The sequence below is a fragment of the Pelophylax lessonae genome (assembly GCF_965119305.1).
Source record: "Pelophylax lessonae genome assembly, chromosome: 2".
Classification (NCBI taxonomy): Eukaryota; Metazoa; Chordata; class Amphibia; order Anura; family Ranidae; genus Pelophylax; species Pelophylax lessonae.
This window is the reverse complement of record NC_138769.1, coordinates 187,765,155-187,785,117: the sequence shown is the minus strand read 5'-3', so window position 1 is coordinate 187,785,117 and position 19,963 is coordinate 187,765,155. Positions and strand designations below refer to the sequence as shown.

At 41.6% G+C, this 19,963-nt stretch overlaps 1 protein-coding gene across 1 annotated transcript in view; it reads left to right on the top strand.

Moving 5' to 3' along the window:
• LOC309548514 (arylsulfatase D-like) overlaps positions 1-19,963 on the top strand; it is a 51,372-nt gene that overhangs the window by 11,767 nt on the left and 19,642 nt on the right. The window contains exons 4-6 of the mRNA XM_082248471.1: positions 4,327-4,449; positions 7,639-8,059; positions 13,222-13,358. Coding sequence (XP_082104597.1) covers positions 4,327-4,449; positions 7,639-8,059; positions 13,222-13,358 — 681 coding nt within the window. The remainder of the gene's footprint in view (positions 1-4,326; positions 4,450-7,638; positions 8,060-13,221; positions 13,359-19,963) is intronic.

The following is a 19,963-nucleotide window of genomic DNA, read 5'->3' as shown; positions in this document are numbered from 1 at the left end:
TCCTCGGCAGTATGAGATCAACCCCAAAAATTGGAAAGGTGTATCTCACACGTACCGACACAGACTATCCCGCAATTTAATTGTTTATACCCAAAGGTTTTTATTGAATAGCGGAATAGAAAATATTATAAAAAAAAAAGGTGTATGTATTTCACACGTACAGAACCAGACTAGGCCCCAATTACTATTTTTTGTACCCCCAAAGGCAGGATGAGGAGTAGGAGGAGTTCGAAACAGGCAGCACCCTCAAATCCTCGGAAGTATGAGATGCACCCCAAAAATTGGAAAGGTGTATCTCACACGTACCGACACAGACTATCCCGCAATTTAATTGTTTATACCCAAAGGTTTTTTATTGAATAGCGGAATAGAAAATATTATCAAAAAAAAGGTGTATGTATCTCACACGTACAGAACCAGACTAGGCCCCAATTACTATTTTTTGTACCCCCAAAGGCAGGATGAGGAGTAGGAGGAGTTCGAAACAGGCAGCACCCTCAAATCCTCGGAAGTATGAGATGCACCCCAAAAATTGGAAAGGTGTATCTCACACGTACCAACACAGACTATCCTGCAATTTAATTGTTTATACCCAAAGGTTTTTATTGAATAGCGGAATAGAAAATATGATCAAAAAAAAGGTGTATGTATCTCACACGTACAGAACCAGACTAGGCCCCAATTACTATTTTTTGTACCCCCAAAGGCAGGATGAGGAGTAGGAGGAGTTCGGAACAGGCAACACCCTCAAATCCTCGAAAGTATGAGATGCACCCCAAAAATTGGAAAGGTGTATCTCACACGTACCAACACAGACTATCCCGCAATTTAATTGTTTATACCCAAAGGTTTTTATTGAATAGCGGAATAGAAAATATCAAAAAAAAGGTGTATGTATCTCACACGTACAGAACCAGACTAGGCCCCAATTACTATTTTTTGTACCCCCAAAGGCAGAATGAGGAGTAGGAGGAGTTCGGAACAGGCAGCACCCTCAAATCCTCGGAAGTATGAGATGCACCCCAAAAATTGGAAAGGTGTATCTCACACGTACCGACACAGACTATCCCGCAATTTAATTGTTTATACCCAAAGGTTTTTATTGAATCGCGGAATAGAAAATATTATAAAAAAAAAGGTGTATGTATCTCACACGTACAGAACCAGACTAGGCCCCAATTACTATTTTTTGTACCCCTAAAGGCAGGATGAGGAGAAGGAGGAGTTCGGAACAGGCACCACCCTCAAATCCTCGGAAGTATGAGATGCACCCCAAAAATTGGAAAGGTGTATCTCACACGTACCGACACAGACTATCCCGCAATTTAATTGTTTATACCCAAAGGTTTTTATTGAATAGCGGAATAGAAAATATGATAAAAAAAAAAGATGTATGTATCTCACACGTACAGAACCAGACTAGGCCCCAATTACTATTTTTTGTACCCCCAAAGGCAGGATGAGGAGTAGGAGGAGTTCGGAACAGGCAGCACCCTCAAATCCTCAGAAGTATGAGATGCACCCCAAAAATTGGAAAAAGGTGTATCTCACACGTACCGACACAGACTATCCCGCAATTTAATTGTTTATACCCAAAGGTTTTTATTGAATCGCGGAATAGAAAATATTATCAAAAAAAAGGTGTATGTATCTCACACGTACAGAACCAGACTAGGCCCCAATTACTATTTTTTGTACCCCCAAAGGCAGGATGAGGAGTAGGAGGAGTGCGGAACAGGCAGCACCCTCAAATCCTCGGAAGTATGAGATGCACCCCAAAAATTGGAAAGGTGTATCTCACACGTACCAACACAGACTATCCCGCAATTTAATTGTTTATACCCAAAGGTTTTTATCGAATAGCGGAATAGAAAATATTATAAAAAAAAAAGGTGTATGTATCTCACACGTACAGACCCAGACTAGGCCCAATTACTATTTTTTGTAGCCCCAAAGGCAGGATGAGGAGTAGGAGAAGTTCGGAACAGGCAGCACCCTCAAATCCTCGGAAGTATGAGATGCACCCCAAAAATTGGAAAGGTGTATCTCACACGTACCAACACAGACTATCCCGCAATTTAATTGTTTATACCCAAAGATTTTTATTGAATAGCGGAATAGAAAATATTATCAAAAAAAAGATGTATGTATCTCACACGTACAGACCCAGACTAGGCCCCAATTACTATTTTTTGTACCCCCAAAGGCAGGATGAGGAGTAGGAGGATTTCGGAACAGGCAGCACCCTCAAATCCTCGGAAGTATGAAATGCACCCCAAAAATTGGAAAGGTGTATCTCACACGTACCAACACAGACTATCCCGCAATTTAATTGTTTATACCCAAAGGTTTTTATTGAATAGCGGAATAGAAAATATGATATAAAATTGGTGTGATTTATCAATAGCACATGTGAACAGCAGTGTCTTATATCAGTCAGCTCTGCTGCAGGCTATAGAGGGAAAAAAAAATTCCCCTTTTAAGTTTGTAATTTTTAACTAGATTAGTACAGACTATGCCACAATTTAATTTTTTCAACCCAAGGGTGTATATTGAATAGTGGAATAGAAAAAAGTGTATAACTTTTGAAATGACTCAATAATAGCACATGTGAACACAGCAGTGTATTATCACAGTCAGCACAGCAGCACTGAAGGAAAAACGCTGCACACAGTGACTGATGAAAAATACTTTTCTCCCTCCTCCTCAGTGGGCAAAAAAGATTGTTTTCACTGCACCCCACACACAGCAAAATCGATGTGGACCAGCTCTGCTGCAGGCTATGGAGGGAAAAAAAATTCCCCTTTTTAAGTTTGTAATTTTTAACTAGATTAGTACAGACTATGCCACACTTAAATTTTTTTAACCCAAGGGTGTATATTGAATAGTGGAATAGAAAAAAGTGTATAACTTTTGAAATCACTCAATAATAGCACATGTGAACACAGCAGTGTATTATCACAGTCAGCACAGCAGCACTGAAGGAAAAACGCTGCACACAGTGACTGATAGAAAAGACTTTTCTCCCTCCTCCTCAGTGGGCAAAAAGATTGTGTTCACTGCACCCCACACACAGCAAAATCGATGTGGACCACTGACACCTGCCTATCTCCAGCCTCTCCCTAAAAGGATTGATAAGATCGGTCACTGCAAACCCCCCCCACACAGCAAAATCGATTGTAGAACACTGACCCTAAAAATCAGCAGCCTCGCCCTAAAATGCCCTACAACTCGCCCTGCCTAAAACACCCCGACCTGTCCCTCAATTCTATCCGGACACAAATGATTTTTGCCTGTCTGTCCCTAATCAGCAGCCAGCACGATGTGTGCTCTGTCCCTGAACTACAGCATGATGACGCAGCGGCGCTGGGTCTCGAACTTATAAAGACTTGGTCACATGCTTCAGATGGCCAATCACAGCTACTAATACATTTGTAGGCATGGCTGGGATGGCTTAAGGCACACCAGTTAAACGCTTGTTGATTGGCTGTTGAAAGCCCGCCATGAAAAGCGCGCCAATGCATACAAAACCCGGAAATAAAATGACCGAACACGGATTTTTACCCGAACATACAGTAAAGTTTTCGGGTCCGTGTTCGGGTAACAAAAATCCAATTATTCGGTACGAACACGAATAATACAGTCCGTGTTCGCTCAACCCTACTTGCTAGCGTTTGTTCCTATGAGGGTTCCAGGTATTCTGGGGCTGCTGCCTCTTGGAGATAGCTAATGAGACAGAGCTATATGCAGTCTGGGCCTCAGCAGGAGCTGAGCTAAGGGCCTAGGGTAATTTGCTAATGGATTATATTCTAGAAAGCACTGGTCTGGAGGCTTGGTCTTGAGATCTTTTATCTTCCTCGCTGAGGATCTACCTGTGAATTCTGGGTAGAACACAGCTCCTGGGACATTGTGACTAAAGACCTTGCTGTGGATGCAATGGTGGTCAACTTGTTAAAGTGCAGCTCCTGACATGTCCGGAATGCCAAAAAAAGCTTAGTTTTTGTGAATTTGCAATTAATATCTATTAGAATAGCATTATTACGCTATTAAAATAAAAGCATTTTACATGTATTTTGAGAAAATACAGTGCTCTTTAGAATAGTTTTTGAGACCTTTTCTCCCTAACTCCTTCTCTGATGACAAAGAGGAAATTTTAATTCAGGAGATTTTTTTTTCCTCTATGGATGTTGCATTGCATTCCCATAAAATATATTATCTATCTCTCTATTTTGTCCTCTATCTATTTGTTTAATAAATTAGAGTTGTATATTAATTGTAGTATAACTACTGATGCTTCTCTTCCTTGTTCCATTTTCCTGTCTTTAGGCATGACAGGACACAGTGGGTATGAGGTTTTGTTGTGGAATGCTGCATCTGGTGGTCTTCCCAGTAATGAAACAACATTTGCAAAGATATTAAAGCAACAAGGCTATTCCACAGGAATTATTGGTGAGTATTGCAGAGAAGTATCCATATTTGGCGTATGTAATATTTCAGTGTCCACCTTGCTTAATTCAACCTTTGTTTGCGGATAAAATTAAATATTGGGGTGAAGGCATTGTCATCCTTTTCAAAAGTGTCAGTCCACATAAAAATAAAATTTTAGTTCTTAATATGTTAGCAGGTTGGATTTATATTATATATTTCTCATGGTCCTTGCTTGAGAACCATTCCACCAGAATCATGTTTCACCCTAAAAAAATCCTTTAAATGCAGAAATAAAAAAAAATTGTCATGTTAAACTGCAGAGAGTACTTATCAGATTGTATGAGTAGATAAGAACAAGGACTTATTTAACCTAAACTCTGGCCAAAACGTTTTTAAGAATTTGGGTAGACATGGGAGAATAATGAATTTGTTCAAGTATTTATCGCTGTCTGTTTTCTCATTTACTATCCCTGTGTCAGCAGGATGACAAATGAGGAAAGCAGTGGTATCCGGGATAGGAAGACACAGCCAATTCTAATACCCTGACAGAGATTCTTCTATCCTTTCCCTAATTTACTGAAAATAAATGTTTTAGTGCAGTCTGTGTCCTTGCTGGGTTGATTTCTCATTACTTTCTGTCCCCAAAGAAAGTAAAGGTAAATCTACCAAACGGTTTAGTAAATGGATACCAAATATGTAAAGTCTCAAAATTCTGTGCGTGGTGAAAAACTATGGTACACAAAATTGACCAACAGGGATGTCCTAAAACCATTACAACTCGTCATTTTAGAGTGAACCATAAATGACGACCCTAGAATTATTGCTCTCACTCCGGTATGCACGGTAATACCTAATATTTATTTTTCATTGATTTTCGTTTGCGTGCGCACCCAACATGTGTTTCCTTTCGTACGTAAGTATACATGGGTGCATGGGGGCTTCTAAAAATGTTTAGGGATTCCCTCATTTTAGAGGGATTTTCTCTCATGTTTTCTATTTTGGCTAAGGGACAGAAAGTGAAAAGAAATCTCACCAATGGGACACAGATGACAAAAAAAATCCCAGAGTTGTGGGTGATGCTTGTACATGGGGCAAGAAGAGAGCACTTGCTAGTGACTCCAGAGGCAGGCTGAGGCTATTACATAATGCAAGTATGGCATTTAGGAAAGCCCTCCACCATTTCTTCACAAACATATAACTAACTCCTTGTAATCCATGGCCCAACTTCTGTGACTCTTTACATTATACTGTAGATAATGGACAACGGTTTCTCATTACACTTAATAGATCTTTTCTTACTTTTGTGCAGCATTTCTTAACCAGTGCCACAGAGCTTGCACCAGTCCCCACCAGCCCAGTAACCAGTCGCCTCACTCTAGTGATTTTGATCCGTATATTACACTTGAATACTGCAAAGTTTGATTCTCTACATCAACCCTGCTTATTCTCTCTAAGACCTCACTCCATCTTCTGAGACTTTAGGGCTGGGTCCCTAGGATGCCCTGTGCCACGAGTCATACCCAGTATTTGGGTACCGTTCACTAGGGAAGGAGCCTAGGCCCACAAGCTCCTTTACTAACGGGGCCTTCCATTACCTATGCCAAGTCATGTCCACTTCCTGACTGGCTTGCTGCAAATGCATTCAACACTATTGTTGTCATTGACAATGGCAATATAGCCTCCTTTAAATAGCTCTACTGCATGTTCGACATCCAGTATGTACTGCATCCTTTCTATCTCTTTATGTCCCCAGGTGTGAACCCAGTTCTGTGATATGCCAATTATGCATTCACCCCTTTAGGATTGTCCTCAGGTGACTTCAGATCAATTAAAGTTAAATAGCAATAAAAAATCTTTACTAAAACTTGATAAATACAACAAATTTAAAAGCACAGAAGGGCTTCTTTGTGCCCATTAAATGTTCTCCTGGTGCCCCTGGCCCATAAGGTAGTCATACCTTAAACAAGTGAAAGTCTTTTTGAGTCCTTTTGTAGTCCTTTAGTAGCATAAGTCAATGTCACCGGAACCCTAAATGGGCTCCCGCAAGTGGTGGTTTCAGAAGCAGTGGTAATTACATCTATAGAATGCATAAAGGTAAAAAAACCTTTAGCCTTTAGAACCACTTTAAAACAACTAAGGGGCTGTCATGGGCTCTCATCAAGAGAGCCCAACTATGACCGTTCTTTCCATCCAGCTCCTCTATTCATAGAGTTGCTGAGATTTAACCACTCTAAAATTGATATATTTTACATGAGAGATCAGCAAATAGATGTTCACTGATCTCCCACAGCTCTTCATCCTGACATTTTCCAAGGAGATCTTGGACACCTAGGAGGGACAGGTAAGCCCCGGTTAAATGGAGGGGGTCAGGTGGGAGGGCACCTTACCAGCAGTATATAAGGGCATGAGTGCAGCTGTCCATAAGAACAGCTGGGAGAAAAATAAAAACAAACTTCCAGCAGCGATAGCAGTGTACACTTGCAGCAAAAACAGTCACTTGAGCCCCGTTTTTACTATCCCCCAACTGCAAAGGCAGCCATATGGGGTATACACATACTGTGGGCACTCCTCCCCCCCCCCCCTTCTGTTATGTTTGGAAGGAAGTACTGCCTACTTATTGTGACCCATTCAAGTTAGTGGGGACTTTGAGGTCAAAACAGGTAGTGAGGGGGACAACAGAACGCCTCCTTGTCACCAGTCAAATGCTCTCTGAAAAGTACAGCTGATCACTCTTTGGGGCAATGCCTGTGTCAATGAGCCCTAATAGTTACGTCAGTGGCAATGAAAAGAATAAATGACTCCAGAGGGTTATGGGTGCTCCTTTCCAGTACCCCAGTTCTGTTGTGTCAAAAATCAGGTCTTCTTTTTTCAAAGCATATTTAGTCTAAGCAGCTCATTGAGTAAAAAATCAGTTTTTTACTTCCACAAAATGTTACCCATGGCAAAAATTTGTTAATTTTGTTGTGAAAAGTTGTTGTGAAAAGTTTGAACAAAATCACACTTCTCATTCCAAATCACAACATACTATTCTCTTGCTTTTAACATGACCTGAAATAATATTGTTTTGAAATGTTCGTTTACAGCAGTATTTTATGGCACACTGATATCTGAGATCTCTGTCTTCTGTTCTCATTTTTAATAAGCTTTTTATTTTATTGTGTCTAAATAAAATTGAAAATGCCTTTTATATTTTATTTTTGCTTTAAACAGGAAAGTGGCACTTAGGTGTAAATTGTGAATCAAGGACTGACTTTTGCCACCATCCATTAAACCACGGCTTTGATTATTTTTTTGGTACTCCTTTTACTCTTTTTAACGATTGTGAAGCCTCAAGACCAAGTGAAGTGCATTTAATATTCAGGAAAAAAATGAAGTTTTATGCACAGATGTTCGTTATCACTGTGCTTACACTGCTAGTTATCAAACTTTTACATCTAATCATTATTCCCTGGAAGCTTTTTATTTTTGCATTTTTTGGCTCATTTTTTTTCCTATATTGGTATGTAGCCCTTGCATTTCTACCGCACTGGAACTGCATATTAATGAGAAACTTTGACATCGTCGAACAACCAATGGATATGGAGTTCAAAGTTAGTCAGATAGTTGAGGAGGCCAAAACATTTATTACCAGGTAAGAATAAACATATTATTTTTTTTCAATATAGCATCAGTAAAAGTTTGTAGGTTTTAGATGTGAATATCTAAAGTGAAACTGTGCGTTTTCCATGCAGGGCAAAGCAACAGCTTCCCTATAATGGTGGCCCTGTAAAGCCAAAATTAACCTAAAATTAAAAACAGAAAAAACAGCAAGGGGCATAACTTATTTAGTAGAATGTATCCCTTGTGCTGATTCCTCTTATTTTAGATCAAATCTTCCTCTATGCCCACTTTTTCCACGTAGCTGTGCCAATCTCGAAGCTGTACTACAACTTCTATCAATGAAACAATCTCTGAATGGAAGACAGGCAGATTATTGATTGCTACGGCCCTTTCATCCAACATCCTATTTCATTCATAGAAGCTGTAACATGAATTGTATGAATGGGACAGCTAGGCAGACAGGGCGGACAGAATTCAGCTTTTTGATGAGAGCCCGTAACAGCCCCTTAGTTCTAAAAACCCCCACCGCAACATACAATTATGGGAATGGAGCAAGATTGCAATTAAAAGAAGAGGAATCAACATAGTTGCCAACATTTGAAAAACATTTCCAGGAACTCTTTTTATTGTTGTACATGCAGCAGGCCATTGTAGGCGATTAATGTACTTTAATTAGGGACAGGGCAAGGGCATCCATTTAAATGGGATTGGTACTGCAAGACACATATCATTAACCTACTGAACAATTTATTTGTAGAATATTGTATATACAGAAAGATTTATCATAATATATATAGAAATCTAACTAAGAAGGTATTGTTTCAGTAGTAAAAAAAAAAAAAATGGATGAATTTGTTTAGATAACTAGAATTTTTAAACTAGGCATACACAACTCCTGCTGAATTAGCTGAAATCTAAGTCATGGGTGACCATGTCAGCACCACCTGGTTCAACAAAAAACAGCTTTAAAATTGATGGAGCCAGATGGGAAATTATGGGCCAAACAGTGACTGCATCCAATCAGATGCAGTCACTGTTTGGGTGTGAACAAGGGAAATTTACATGTGTAGTCTTAAAGAGGTTGTAAACCCCCAAAAATTTTTTTTTTCCTTTTGCAACCTGCAAGAGAAACACATAATGATCTAGTATGCATCGCATACTAGCTCATTATGAAATACTTACCTTAGAATGAGCCCCCGCCATGCCGCCCGCTTACCTCTATGACAGGCGACATGTCCAGTCACCCATCTTCCGGGATCCCGCGCACTGTCACGGCACGAAGCTCTGAAGGAACGGCACGAGCGGCCGTTCCTTCAGAGCGCATGCGCCAGTGACGTCACTGGCTGCATGTAAGGTAAATATCTCCTAAACGGTACATGTTTAGGAGATATTTACACTACCTATAGGTAAGCCTTATCATAGGCTTACCTATAGGTACAAGTTACAGAGGAGGGTTTACTTCCTCTTTAAGTCGGCCATAGATGGATCAAAATCCCTGCTGAACCAGCCGAATTTCGATCCATCTATGGGCAGGCTGGTTGTACAGAAGTTGATGTCTACAACCAGCCTGTTGGTTTTTTTTTTTTTTTGCTTGATCAGTGTCACCTGCTAGAGCCTGCAATACTGAACTTTTTTTTTTTTTTTTTGTGACAGCAGGGAACTCTTCCTGCTCTCAGAGTACAATTGCTCTGTGGGAGAGAATACCCCATTAACACCGGGTGTATTGATGGGGTAATCAAAACATTTTTTTTTCCTTCAACCTGCTGGTTAAAGGAAAATAATGCATAATTTATGGCCTTCCTTAGTCTGTACAATCCTGTGCCTGCGTGGATTTCCTCTGGGTAGTCCGGTTTTCACCCACACTCCAAAAAGACATGCTGGTAGGTTAATTGGCTCCTGTCTAAATTGGCCCTAGTATGTGTATGTATGAATGTGAGTTAGGGACCTTAGATTGTTTTAAATACACATTGGTTGTTCTCCTCTTAATGGGGGATTTTTAAGGCAATCAAAGGAAAAAGAAAAAAACAAAAATTAATAAAATATAATAGTTTATTAAGAACTGGTTAAAATGATAATGATACAAGCATTGAATAACCACATTGCCTAGTCCTGATCATATGGTCAAACTGGAGAAAACCACGGTTGACCATGAGCAGGTAGAACCACATATAATATTGAATCAAAAGGTAATGACAAAAAAGAAAAAAGGGGAATACATGACTCCCACCATAGGGAGAAGACCCCCAAGGGGGGGAGGATAGTGAATCCAACGCGTTTCGAAATAATTTGCAAACTTTAGGTTCAAATCTTCATCAGGGATGTGTGTATGTTGTAATCCCCTTTCAGGCTTCTTGTCTTAACATGATTCATCCATGATTTCTTCCAAAGAAATATCAAAATCCAAATACCGTAGTAGACTCAAACAGGGAGAGGGGAGGGAGAGGCCAAATGCCGATCCACACCAAGTATGATGGATGAGCTCCTAATCCCAGTAGGACCATGGGGTATGGGGTTAAAGGGACCCCAAAAATTGCGACAAAAAGTATACTTGTATCCTGGACTGTCGAGTGCAGCAATTGCCTTCACGAGATGCCATAGATTCACTCCCAATTCGTCAGTTCAGACAGGGTATATGATATACATATCCACCTCCTTCCATGAGGGAGAGTGGAAGAGAATGAGACCTTAGATTGTAAGCTCCTTGGGGGCAGGAACTTGTGTGAATGTACAATATACTATATATGTAAAGTGCTGCATAAAAATGTACAGTGCTATATAAGTACCTGTAATAAATAACAAATAGGTGCAGCAACCCAACAGTTGAGCAGTAGGTTGCAAAAATCCTGTGTAACAAAATTAGTTGGGAGGCATTGAAATGACAAAATGAATTGCATAGAACAGAGCCTTGAAAACTTTTGCATGTTTGAAGTGGGGAATTTCTACACTGACCACCATTGTAACAGGGGATTTCTATACTAACCACTAACGTAATAGGGAATTTATACTGACAATCAATGTAACGGAGAATTCTACACTGACCACCAATGTAAGAGGGGATTTACAATGACCATCAATGTAAGGGGAGATGTACAATGACCATTAACCACTTGCTGACTGCCCGCCACTTATATACTGTGGCAGGCTAGCTCGGCTGCGTGAATTGCCGTACTTGTACGGCGGTTCATGGGAGAGCTCCTGGGCACCCACGATCGCTACCCGCTGAGAGAGAACGACAGTCTGCTGTTGTAAACACAGCAGACCGTTGTTCTCTCTGAAATGATCAGAGCGCCTGTGATCCTCCTATATAGGATCACAGGTCTCTATGTTCATTTCACAAGTCCCTTCCCTATACAGTTAGAAAACACTCCCCTAGGCTCACACTTAACCCTTTGATCACCACTGTGTTAACCCCTTCCCTGCCAGTGTCATTATTACAGTAACAGTGTATATTTTTAGCACTGATTACTGTAGTAATGTCACTGGTCTACCCCAAAAGTGTCAAAAATGTCAGTTAGGGGTTTGATCTGTTTGCCGCAATATCGCAGTCCCACTAAAAATTGCAGATTGCCGACATTATTAGTAAAAAAATAAATAAAAATTAAAAATGACAAAAATCTTAGTTTGTAGACTCGATGACTTTTGCGCAAACAATATGTAGCAGAGTACAAATTTGCCTTACAAGGATGAAAAAAAATAGATTTTAAAATTATTTTTTTTTGAGGGGCAATGTTCTATAGCAGAAAGTGGAATATATATATATATATTTCAGAATTGTCACTCTTTTTTTGTTTATGGCGCAAAAAATAAAAATTGCACAGGTGGTCAAATACCACCAAAGGAAAGCTCTATTTGTGGGCCAAAAAAGGACATAAATTTTATTTAAGTATAGCATCGCGTGGCCGTGCAATTTTCCGTTAAAGTAATGCAGTGTCAAATCACAAAAAATGGCCTGGTCATTAAGGGGGCAAATCCTTCCGGTCCAGGAGATTGTACACTGATGAACAATGTAATGGGAATTCTACACTGACCAGCATTGAAAGGGAAAATGCTACACTGATTAAGGAATGATTTCTAAATTGGCCACCATGGTAATAGGGAATTTATATTGACCACCAATATAACGGGGCCATTTCTATACTGATCTTCAATGAAAGGGGGATTAACACGTGACCAACAATGTAACAGGATTTCACACTGACCACCAATGTAAGGGGGAAGGTGGGGGGTAACACTGACCACCACTGTAAGGGAGGATTCCTACACTGATCACCAATGTACTAAGGAATTTACACTGATCACAAATGTATTCAAGGATTTCTATACTGACCACCAATGTAAGGGAAATTTTACACTGGCCACCAGGGTATGGAAGGATTTCCAAACTGACCACCATGGTAATAGGGAATTTATATTGACCCCTAATGTAACGGGGACATTTCTACACTGATCTTCAATGTAAGGGGGATTAGCACTGACCACCACTGTAATAGGATTTCATACTGACCAACCAATGAAAAGGGGGGGGGGGTTACTACACTAACCTGACCACCAATGTAACTGGGAATTTACACTGACCATCAATGTAACAAGGAGATTTCTACGCTGACCACCAATGCAGCAGGGAAATGTCTACCCTGACCACCAATATAAGGGGGAAGCTACACTAACCACCAATGTAATGGGGGGAGTTTACCAATGTAAGGGGGAATTCTACACTGGCCACCAATGGAACAGGAGTATTTACATGGATCACCAATTTAACATGGACATTTATACTGGGAAAATTTGCAATGAACCCCGACATAACAGGGGTATTTACATTGATATAACTGGCACATTATACTGACCAGCGATTTACCAGGGGTATTTACAATGACCCCCCCTCCCCTTCTTTGCTTATCTCTATATCCATATCCACCCCCTTTCAGACCATCTTTGCATTCCAAATCCCCCCCCCCCCCCCTGCTAATGTCTGCATTCAAAACTCCCTGCTGCTCATTTCAGTACCCGACCCTGCCTTTTTAACTAACTTTTACATGCCCCCCTCCACTCCCCTTTACACCTCAATTTCCCCCATTTGCCTCTGCCCACCCCTCCTTACTCACTATAACCAAAAAAAAAAAAAAAAAAAGTATTGACTTTATATGCACTTTAAGTCCAAAAAGTAAAATAGACTAATTGTCTGCCTTGTAGGAGTAAAAATGGGCCCTTTCTGCTGTTTGTATCTTTCCTGCATATCCACACTCCTCATTACACCACTAAGAGGTTCAGAGGAAGAAGTAAACATGATTTGTATGGAGACAATATAGAGGAGATGGACTGGATGGTTGGTAAGTTAATTCCTTCCCTGTTTAAAAGGAATGTATATTTGTAATTTTTATATGTACATGAGAGTAGTCACATTTTCTCCTTACAAATGCAGTTTCTGCTACATTTGTGCTTTGGCACTGGCGGTGCTTTACTGTTCCATCTTACAATGCACAAAAATCAACTGAAATCAGGAGATGGACTAGAGTGGAGGAACAGTACTAATAAGATAAGTTGGATTGGTGGCTCTTAGGCCGACCATACATGGTTCAGTTACTGCCGGTTCAGCAGGAGCATGTGCATCAATCGATCAACTTGGGAACAACCAGCCTGTCACATTCTCTTGTGATTATCAGTCTTCTCCCAGCCAGGATGACTCCCCCCCCCCCCTACCCTACCCTGCCGGGAAAAGACAATGGCCTGGCAGAAGGGATTCTTTTATCATAAAACGCTGTCCGAGTTGATGGGGAAAAGAGAGAGAATTTCTTTCCTGCAACCCGTGTATGGCTGGCCTTAGTCTCTTAAACCCAGAAGACAAGATAAGGGGGCTCTTTTGGAGTGCTACCCTCTTGAGAGCCACTGGATTTTGTGTCCCCATAGCTGTACAACCAGGCAACACACATTTTCCAACTTGCTTTCAAAGTCAGGAACCAGTCAATGGGCATGTTTTTTTTATTGTTTCATTTAGGGTAAACGTCTTGGATAGGGTCTAGGGGTATATGGGATGCCCAGCTTGACACAACACAACTTGGAGGTCAAAACTTCCTATTTCTGTACAAAAAGCACACATATTGGATCCTGGACTTTCCACTCCCTCTGGAGTGGCTTCTGTCTCTTAACAGATCAGTAACAGTCTCTGTAAGGAGCACTTCATTCTCTATAAATGAACCTCTTCAGACCCCAGCTAGAAATTGCCCATCCACCTGGCTGTCTCGAAGAGTACCCCAAGGCAAGGGATTCCAGAACAGACTTGCAGCACTGTCCCAGGGAGAACTGGTTGGGTATAGCAACTAGCAGCCCTCTCCCTTGTAGGCCCCAGGGGTGTAGAGGTAACCACACTGTCCTGGTCTTGCAGCTGTAGGTGAAACTGCTTTAAGGTCTTTCGCTGGGCTAGTTTCTTTCCTGGATATAAAGTCTGTCCTTCCCTGGTAGATTTTAGGGCAGTGGAGATCCTTCTTCCAACCTCCAGCTTGCAGCCTGAAGGCAGACCGGCTTATCCAGGGTCCCCTCTAGGGCTACACAACACAGCTTCCTCAATCCATCTTCCTCCCAACTCCCCTACTGGCCAGGCTCCACAATATTTATGGGTGTGTCTGACCGCCCTGCCAAGCCTCCAGCCTCGAGATTGGTCAGACTGCCATAAATATTCAGATCCTTGTCTCTATACCCTCACCCACTAGCTTCTAGAATTTACCATGAAACCTCCAGACCTGGAGGGGGTCGATAAGGGCCTGTTCTGTAAAGCCTTCCAGCATGACCTGAATCTGCCACAAGTCATGTACTATAAGTTTTCCAACACCTATTCTAGCATTAGTGGGACCTACGCTTAGATCCTTGCTCACAATATCCATTCACAGAGCAGGGGCGGATCCATCGGGGCAATTCCCCCCCCCCCTCCCCAAATATTTCCAACTCCCGAGTCTCTTCCATATCCAGAATCGGCAGCAGGCCAACAGCGGCGCAGAGAGAGACCCTGTTGTTGTTGTATCGCCTTGCCACTGGCCTCTACTTCTCGCTAAACTGGTAGCAACCAGTGACATCACAGCGTCTGACGATCTGAGCCAAGGAGTGTGAGGCCCCAGCATTCAGAGAAGAGCCTTATTCCTCCTCTGCCGTACGCCTAGTGTGAGTGTTAGGTCCACCCACCTCCTCCCTCCATCTTCTACAGGCTCCAGCGCAGCGTGAATACAAGATGAAGGCATGAAGCATCTGTGTGACGCTGCCTGCTCATCTCTATTGCTCCTCCAGGGGAGCCCCTCCCCCCACTAGAGCACCAAAGTATGAACTATAAAAGATAGTACAATAATAAATGATTGTCTAAAATCACAGAATACAGTCAGGTATGGATGCCATTATTTATGAAAAAAAAGTGCTGCCCCTTTAGTACTGACAATATTGTCTAGTTCAATCTTAACCACTTAAGGACAGTGGTTACATGGGGCAAGGTGCTTTGGGGTGGCTCCCAAGCATCCACCCCCCCCCCCCAAATGTTAAGGGCATGTGGCCTGGTATGGTTCGGGGGGGGGGCTTTGAAAGGTTGCTTTGAATGTGACTTTCAGCTCATCTGCATGGTTAGGTCTGATATCTCTCATCTTCCTCTTGACAATACCCCACAGATTCTCTATGGGGCTTAGGTCAGGCAAGTTTGCTGGCCAATCAAGCACAGTGATACCATGATCATTAAACTAGGTATTGGCACTTTTGGCAGTGTGGGCAGGTGCCAAGTCCTGCTGAAATAAATGAAATCAGCATCTCCATAAAGTTGGTCAGCAGAGGGAAGCATGAAGTCCTTGCTCTAGAATTTCCTGGTAGAAGGCTGTGCTGACTTTGTACTTGATAAAACATAGCGGACCAACACCAGCAGATGATATGGCTCCCCAAATCATCACTGACTGTGCATTTCATTTGGAAATCAAGCTACCAGAGTCTGGAGGAAGAGTGGAGAGGCACAGAATCCAAGTTACATGAGGTACAGTGAGAAGTTTCCACAGTCAGTGATGATTGAGGGACAAGCTAGGTGAATGAATACCTGGTCAAGGGGAAAAGATCAGCCTTGACACTGCAAATTGAAGCTGCAATGTGTGTGTCAATTACAGGTAAGGCAAACAAATGACACAAGGCAAATAACTACACTACTACTTAGTTAAAACAACGACATTAAAACATGTGAATGTGAGCAAAGCCTTTAATGCTGATCTCTAGTAATTAGGCAGTGTACTCTTGCAGTGTTAAATTGTCTATTGTCCGTGTTTCACAGTAGGAACCTTTTCATCATAGGCCTTGTTGACTCCTCTCCAAATGTAGCGTTTATAGTTGTGGCAAAAAAGCTAAATTTTGGTCTAATCACTTCAAATGACTTTGTGCCAGATGGTTTGAGGCTGGTCTCTATGCTGTTTGGCGTATTGTAAGTGCGATACTTTGTGACATTAGTAGTAATGGCTTTCTTCTGGTGACTCGAGCATGGGGTCCATCTTTCCTCACGTGCCTCCTTATTGTGCATCTTGAAACAGCCACACCACATGTTTTCAGAGAGTCCTGTATTTCACCTGAAGTTATTTGTGGGTTTTTCTTTGCATCCAGAACAATTTTCCTGGCAGTTGTGTCTGAAATTTCAGTTGGTTTACCTGACCGTGGTTTGGTTTCAACAGAACCCCTCATTTCCACTTCTTGATTAGAGTTTGAACACTGCTGATTGGCATTCTCCATTCCTAGGATATCTTTCTATATCCCTTTCCTGTTTTATACAGTCCAACTACCTTTTCCCGCAGAGCCTTTGACAATTCTTTTGCTTTCCCCATGACTGAGAATCCAGAAATGTCAGTGCAGCACTGGATGAAAGATGCAAGGGTCTGTCAGAAGTCCAGAAACTCATTGACCTTTTATACACATGCGAATTACAAGCAAACAGATCACAGGTGAGGATGGTTGCCTTTAATAGCCATTCAAACCCCTTTGTGTCAACTTGTGTGCATGTTACCAGGCCAAAATCACCAGAGTATGTAAACTTTTAACCACTTCCCGACCACCTGCCGCATATTTACTGAGGCAGGGTGGCTCTCCTGCACAAACCGACGTAGGGGCACGCTGGAATCATATTTTGATTGGTTTGCACAAAAGTTATTGTGTTTACTAACTACGGCAAAGATTTATGTCATTTTTATTGTTGGGTGTTTTTTTTTTGTTTTTTTTTTCTAGTAATGGCGGCGATCTGCAAATATTTTTTTTTTTTTGCTGGATTTCGACATCTGTGGCGGACAGATTGGACCCCTAACTGACATTTTTGACACTTTTGGGGGAACCAGTGACATTACAACAGTAATCAGTGCTAAAATATGCACTGTTACTGTAATAATGCCATTGGCAGGGAAGGGGTTAACAGTATGGGTGATAAAGGGGTTAAATGTGTCCCTAGGGGCGTGATTCTAACTGGGGGCGTGGCTTGTGAAGTGAAGTGAAGTCATCACAGAGACATGCGATCCTATATAGCAGGATCACATAGCCTCTGTGATCACTTCAGGGAGAATGACAGACGGCTGTGTTTACATCAGCCGTCTGTCCTTCTCTCTCAGCTGCGGGAGATCGCAAGTGGCCTGCGGCCATCGGAGCCGCCGATCACAAGCACTGGCTCCCCGGCTGACGAGCGGGGGCAGGAGCGCGTCGCTAGTGGCGCACGCTCGCCCCCTAGAGTCTCCTGAGCGAGTGACAAAGTACTACGTTGGTTTGCCCAAGAGCGACTGCCTGCTGCAGTAAATCTGCGGTGGGCAGTCGTTAAGTGGTTAAACAGGGTCATTTGGGTAGTTTTCTGTTGTCATTATGATTCAAAAAGAGTAAACACAGTTGGTTGATAACAAATGGCTTCAGCCAAACACTAACCATGAGTGAAAGAGTTTTTGTGTTATCATTCATATTCTCAGAAAGATGGCCAAGAAATCATAAATTCTGCCAGGGTATGTAAACTTTTGAGAACAACTGTACATTTCAGGATATTTAACATACCTACCTGTTTCTGTTCTGAATAAATATTGGTTTGTACTTATATGTCCTTTTAATACTGATTCTGAATAGGAGTGACTTTTTTTATTACGAATCAGCTGGTGCACTTCCAGTGTTCTAATAAAGAGAGTGGTAGGGTCTGCATTTCTTACGGTGATTAACCCTATAGGAGCATCTGACCAAAACTGACATTTTTGTTACAGGGCTGCCTAAAATTATTGCAGACTTCAGGGAAAATCTGTGAGCCAATCGCACAAGCAGGAATTTGCTTTTCTGGGGGCAATCAGTACACCAAATGTGTACAGAATGCCTCCAGCAGGTTGCCATATTGCATTGAATTTTACAGAGAATTACAGCACTGAGGATTGAAAAGGCAACATCCTATTTAATAACTTAAATGACAGTATGGCTTGTGTTGCAATTAGATATGCTATATTATTTTTGTTTTAATTTGCTATATTTTTTCTTTTGTATGTGGAGTTACCCTTTATTGTACGTGTACACCTTAACAATGAACTTCCCTTTTTTGTTCACTTTTGATATTTGAAATACACAATTGGGGGCTAAGAATATGCATGCATCTTACATACTAGGAGGAGTACAAAAATAGTTTAAAATAACAAACATGTTATACACACCAGCTCTGTGCAGTGGTTTTGCCTGTGCAGTGGTTTTGCCTGGAGGCACAAAGATCCTCCTCTTCTGGGGTCCCTCTTTGGTTATCCTGGCCCCTCCCTCCTGTTGAGTCACCCCACAGCAAGCCGCTTGTTATGGGGCACCTGTGCGGAGCCACTGTTCTGTGTGTCCATTCAGACACAGAGCTACGGCCCGGCCCCGCCCCCTTTCTGTCATCATTGGCTGACTGACTTAGCCATTGGCTCCCGCTGCTGTCTCAGCCAATGAGGAGGGGAGTCCCAGGCAGCCAGGAAACTCCTGCAACATTGCTGAATCAAAGGGGACCTCAGGTAAGTATTAGGGGGGCTGCTGTACATAGAAGGCTTTTTATTTTAAAGCATTAAGATAAAAAAAACATTCTGCCTTTACAATCACTTTAATAATAGCATGCAATGCCTGGCTGCGGTTTCCAAAGCTAGCAATATCCTTTCTTGTATTGAGAGAGGCATGGACTGCAGAGAGAGAGATATAATTTTGCCCCTGTACAAATCATTAGTAAGACCTCATCTAAAATATTTAGTTCCGTTTTGGGCACCAGTTCACAAAAGGATATCTGTGAACTGGAGAAAGTGCAGAGAAGGGCAACCAAACTGATAAGAGGCATGGAGGAGCTCAGCTATGAGGAAATATTAGAGGAACTGAATTCTCTCTTGAAAAGGGGAGATATTATCAACATGTATAAATTCATAATTGGTCCGTATAGTGAACTTGGTGTTGAGTTATTCACTTTAAGGTCAACACAGAGGACACTCTTTATGTCTAGAGGAAAAGAGATTTCATCTCCAAATACGAAAAGGTTTCTTCACCGTAAAAGCTGTGAAAATGTGGAATAGTCTACCTCCAGAGGTGGTTCTGGCCAGCTCAGTAGATTGCTTTAAAAAAGGACTGGATTATTTCCTAAATGTACAAAATATAACCGAATATTAACATTTATAGGTAAAGTTGGTCCAGGGAATATCGGTTTGCCTCTCGGGAGATCTGGAAGGAATTTTCCCCCACTGGAGCAAATTGGATAATTTTCTGGGGGTTTTTTGTCTTCCTCTGGATCAACTGTGGGTATAGGATTGTGGGATTGTATAATTTTTTCCCCTTTTATTGGTTGAACTAGATGGACATGTGTCTTTTTTCAACCTGGCTAAATGTGAACTATGTAACTATTAGAATAATTTTTCTAAAATCTGCAAAAAAAAAATGCCCATTGATCTTGCCAGAAAACCAATTAGCTGATAACTTCATCTAC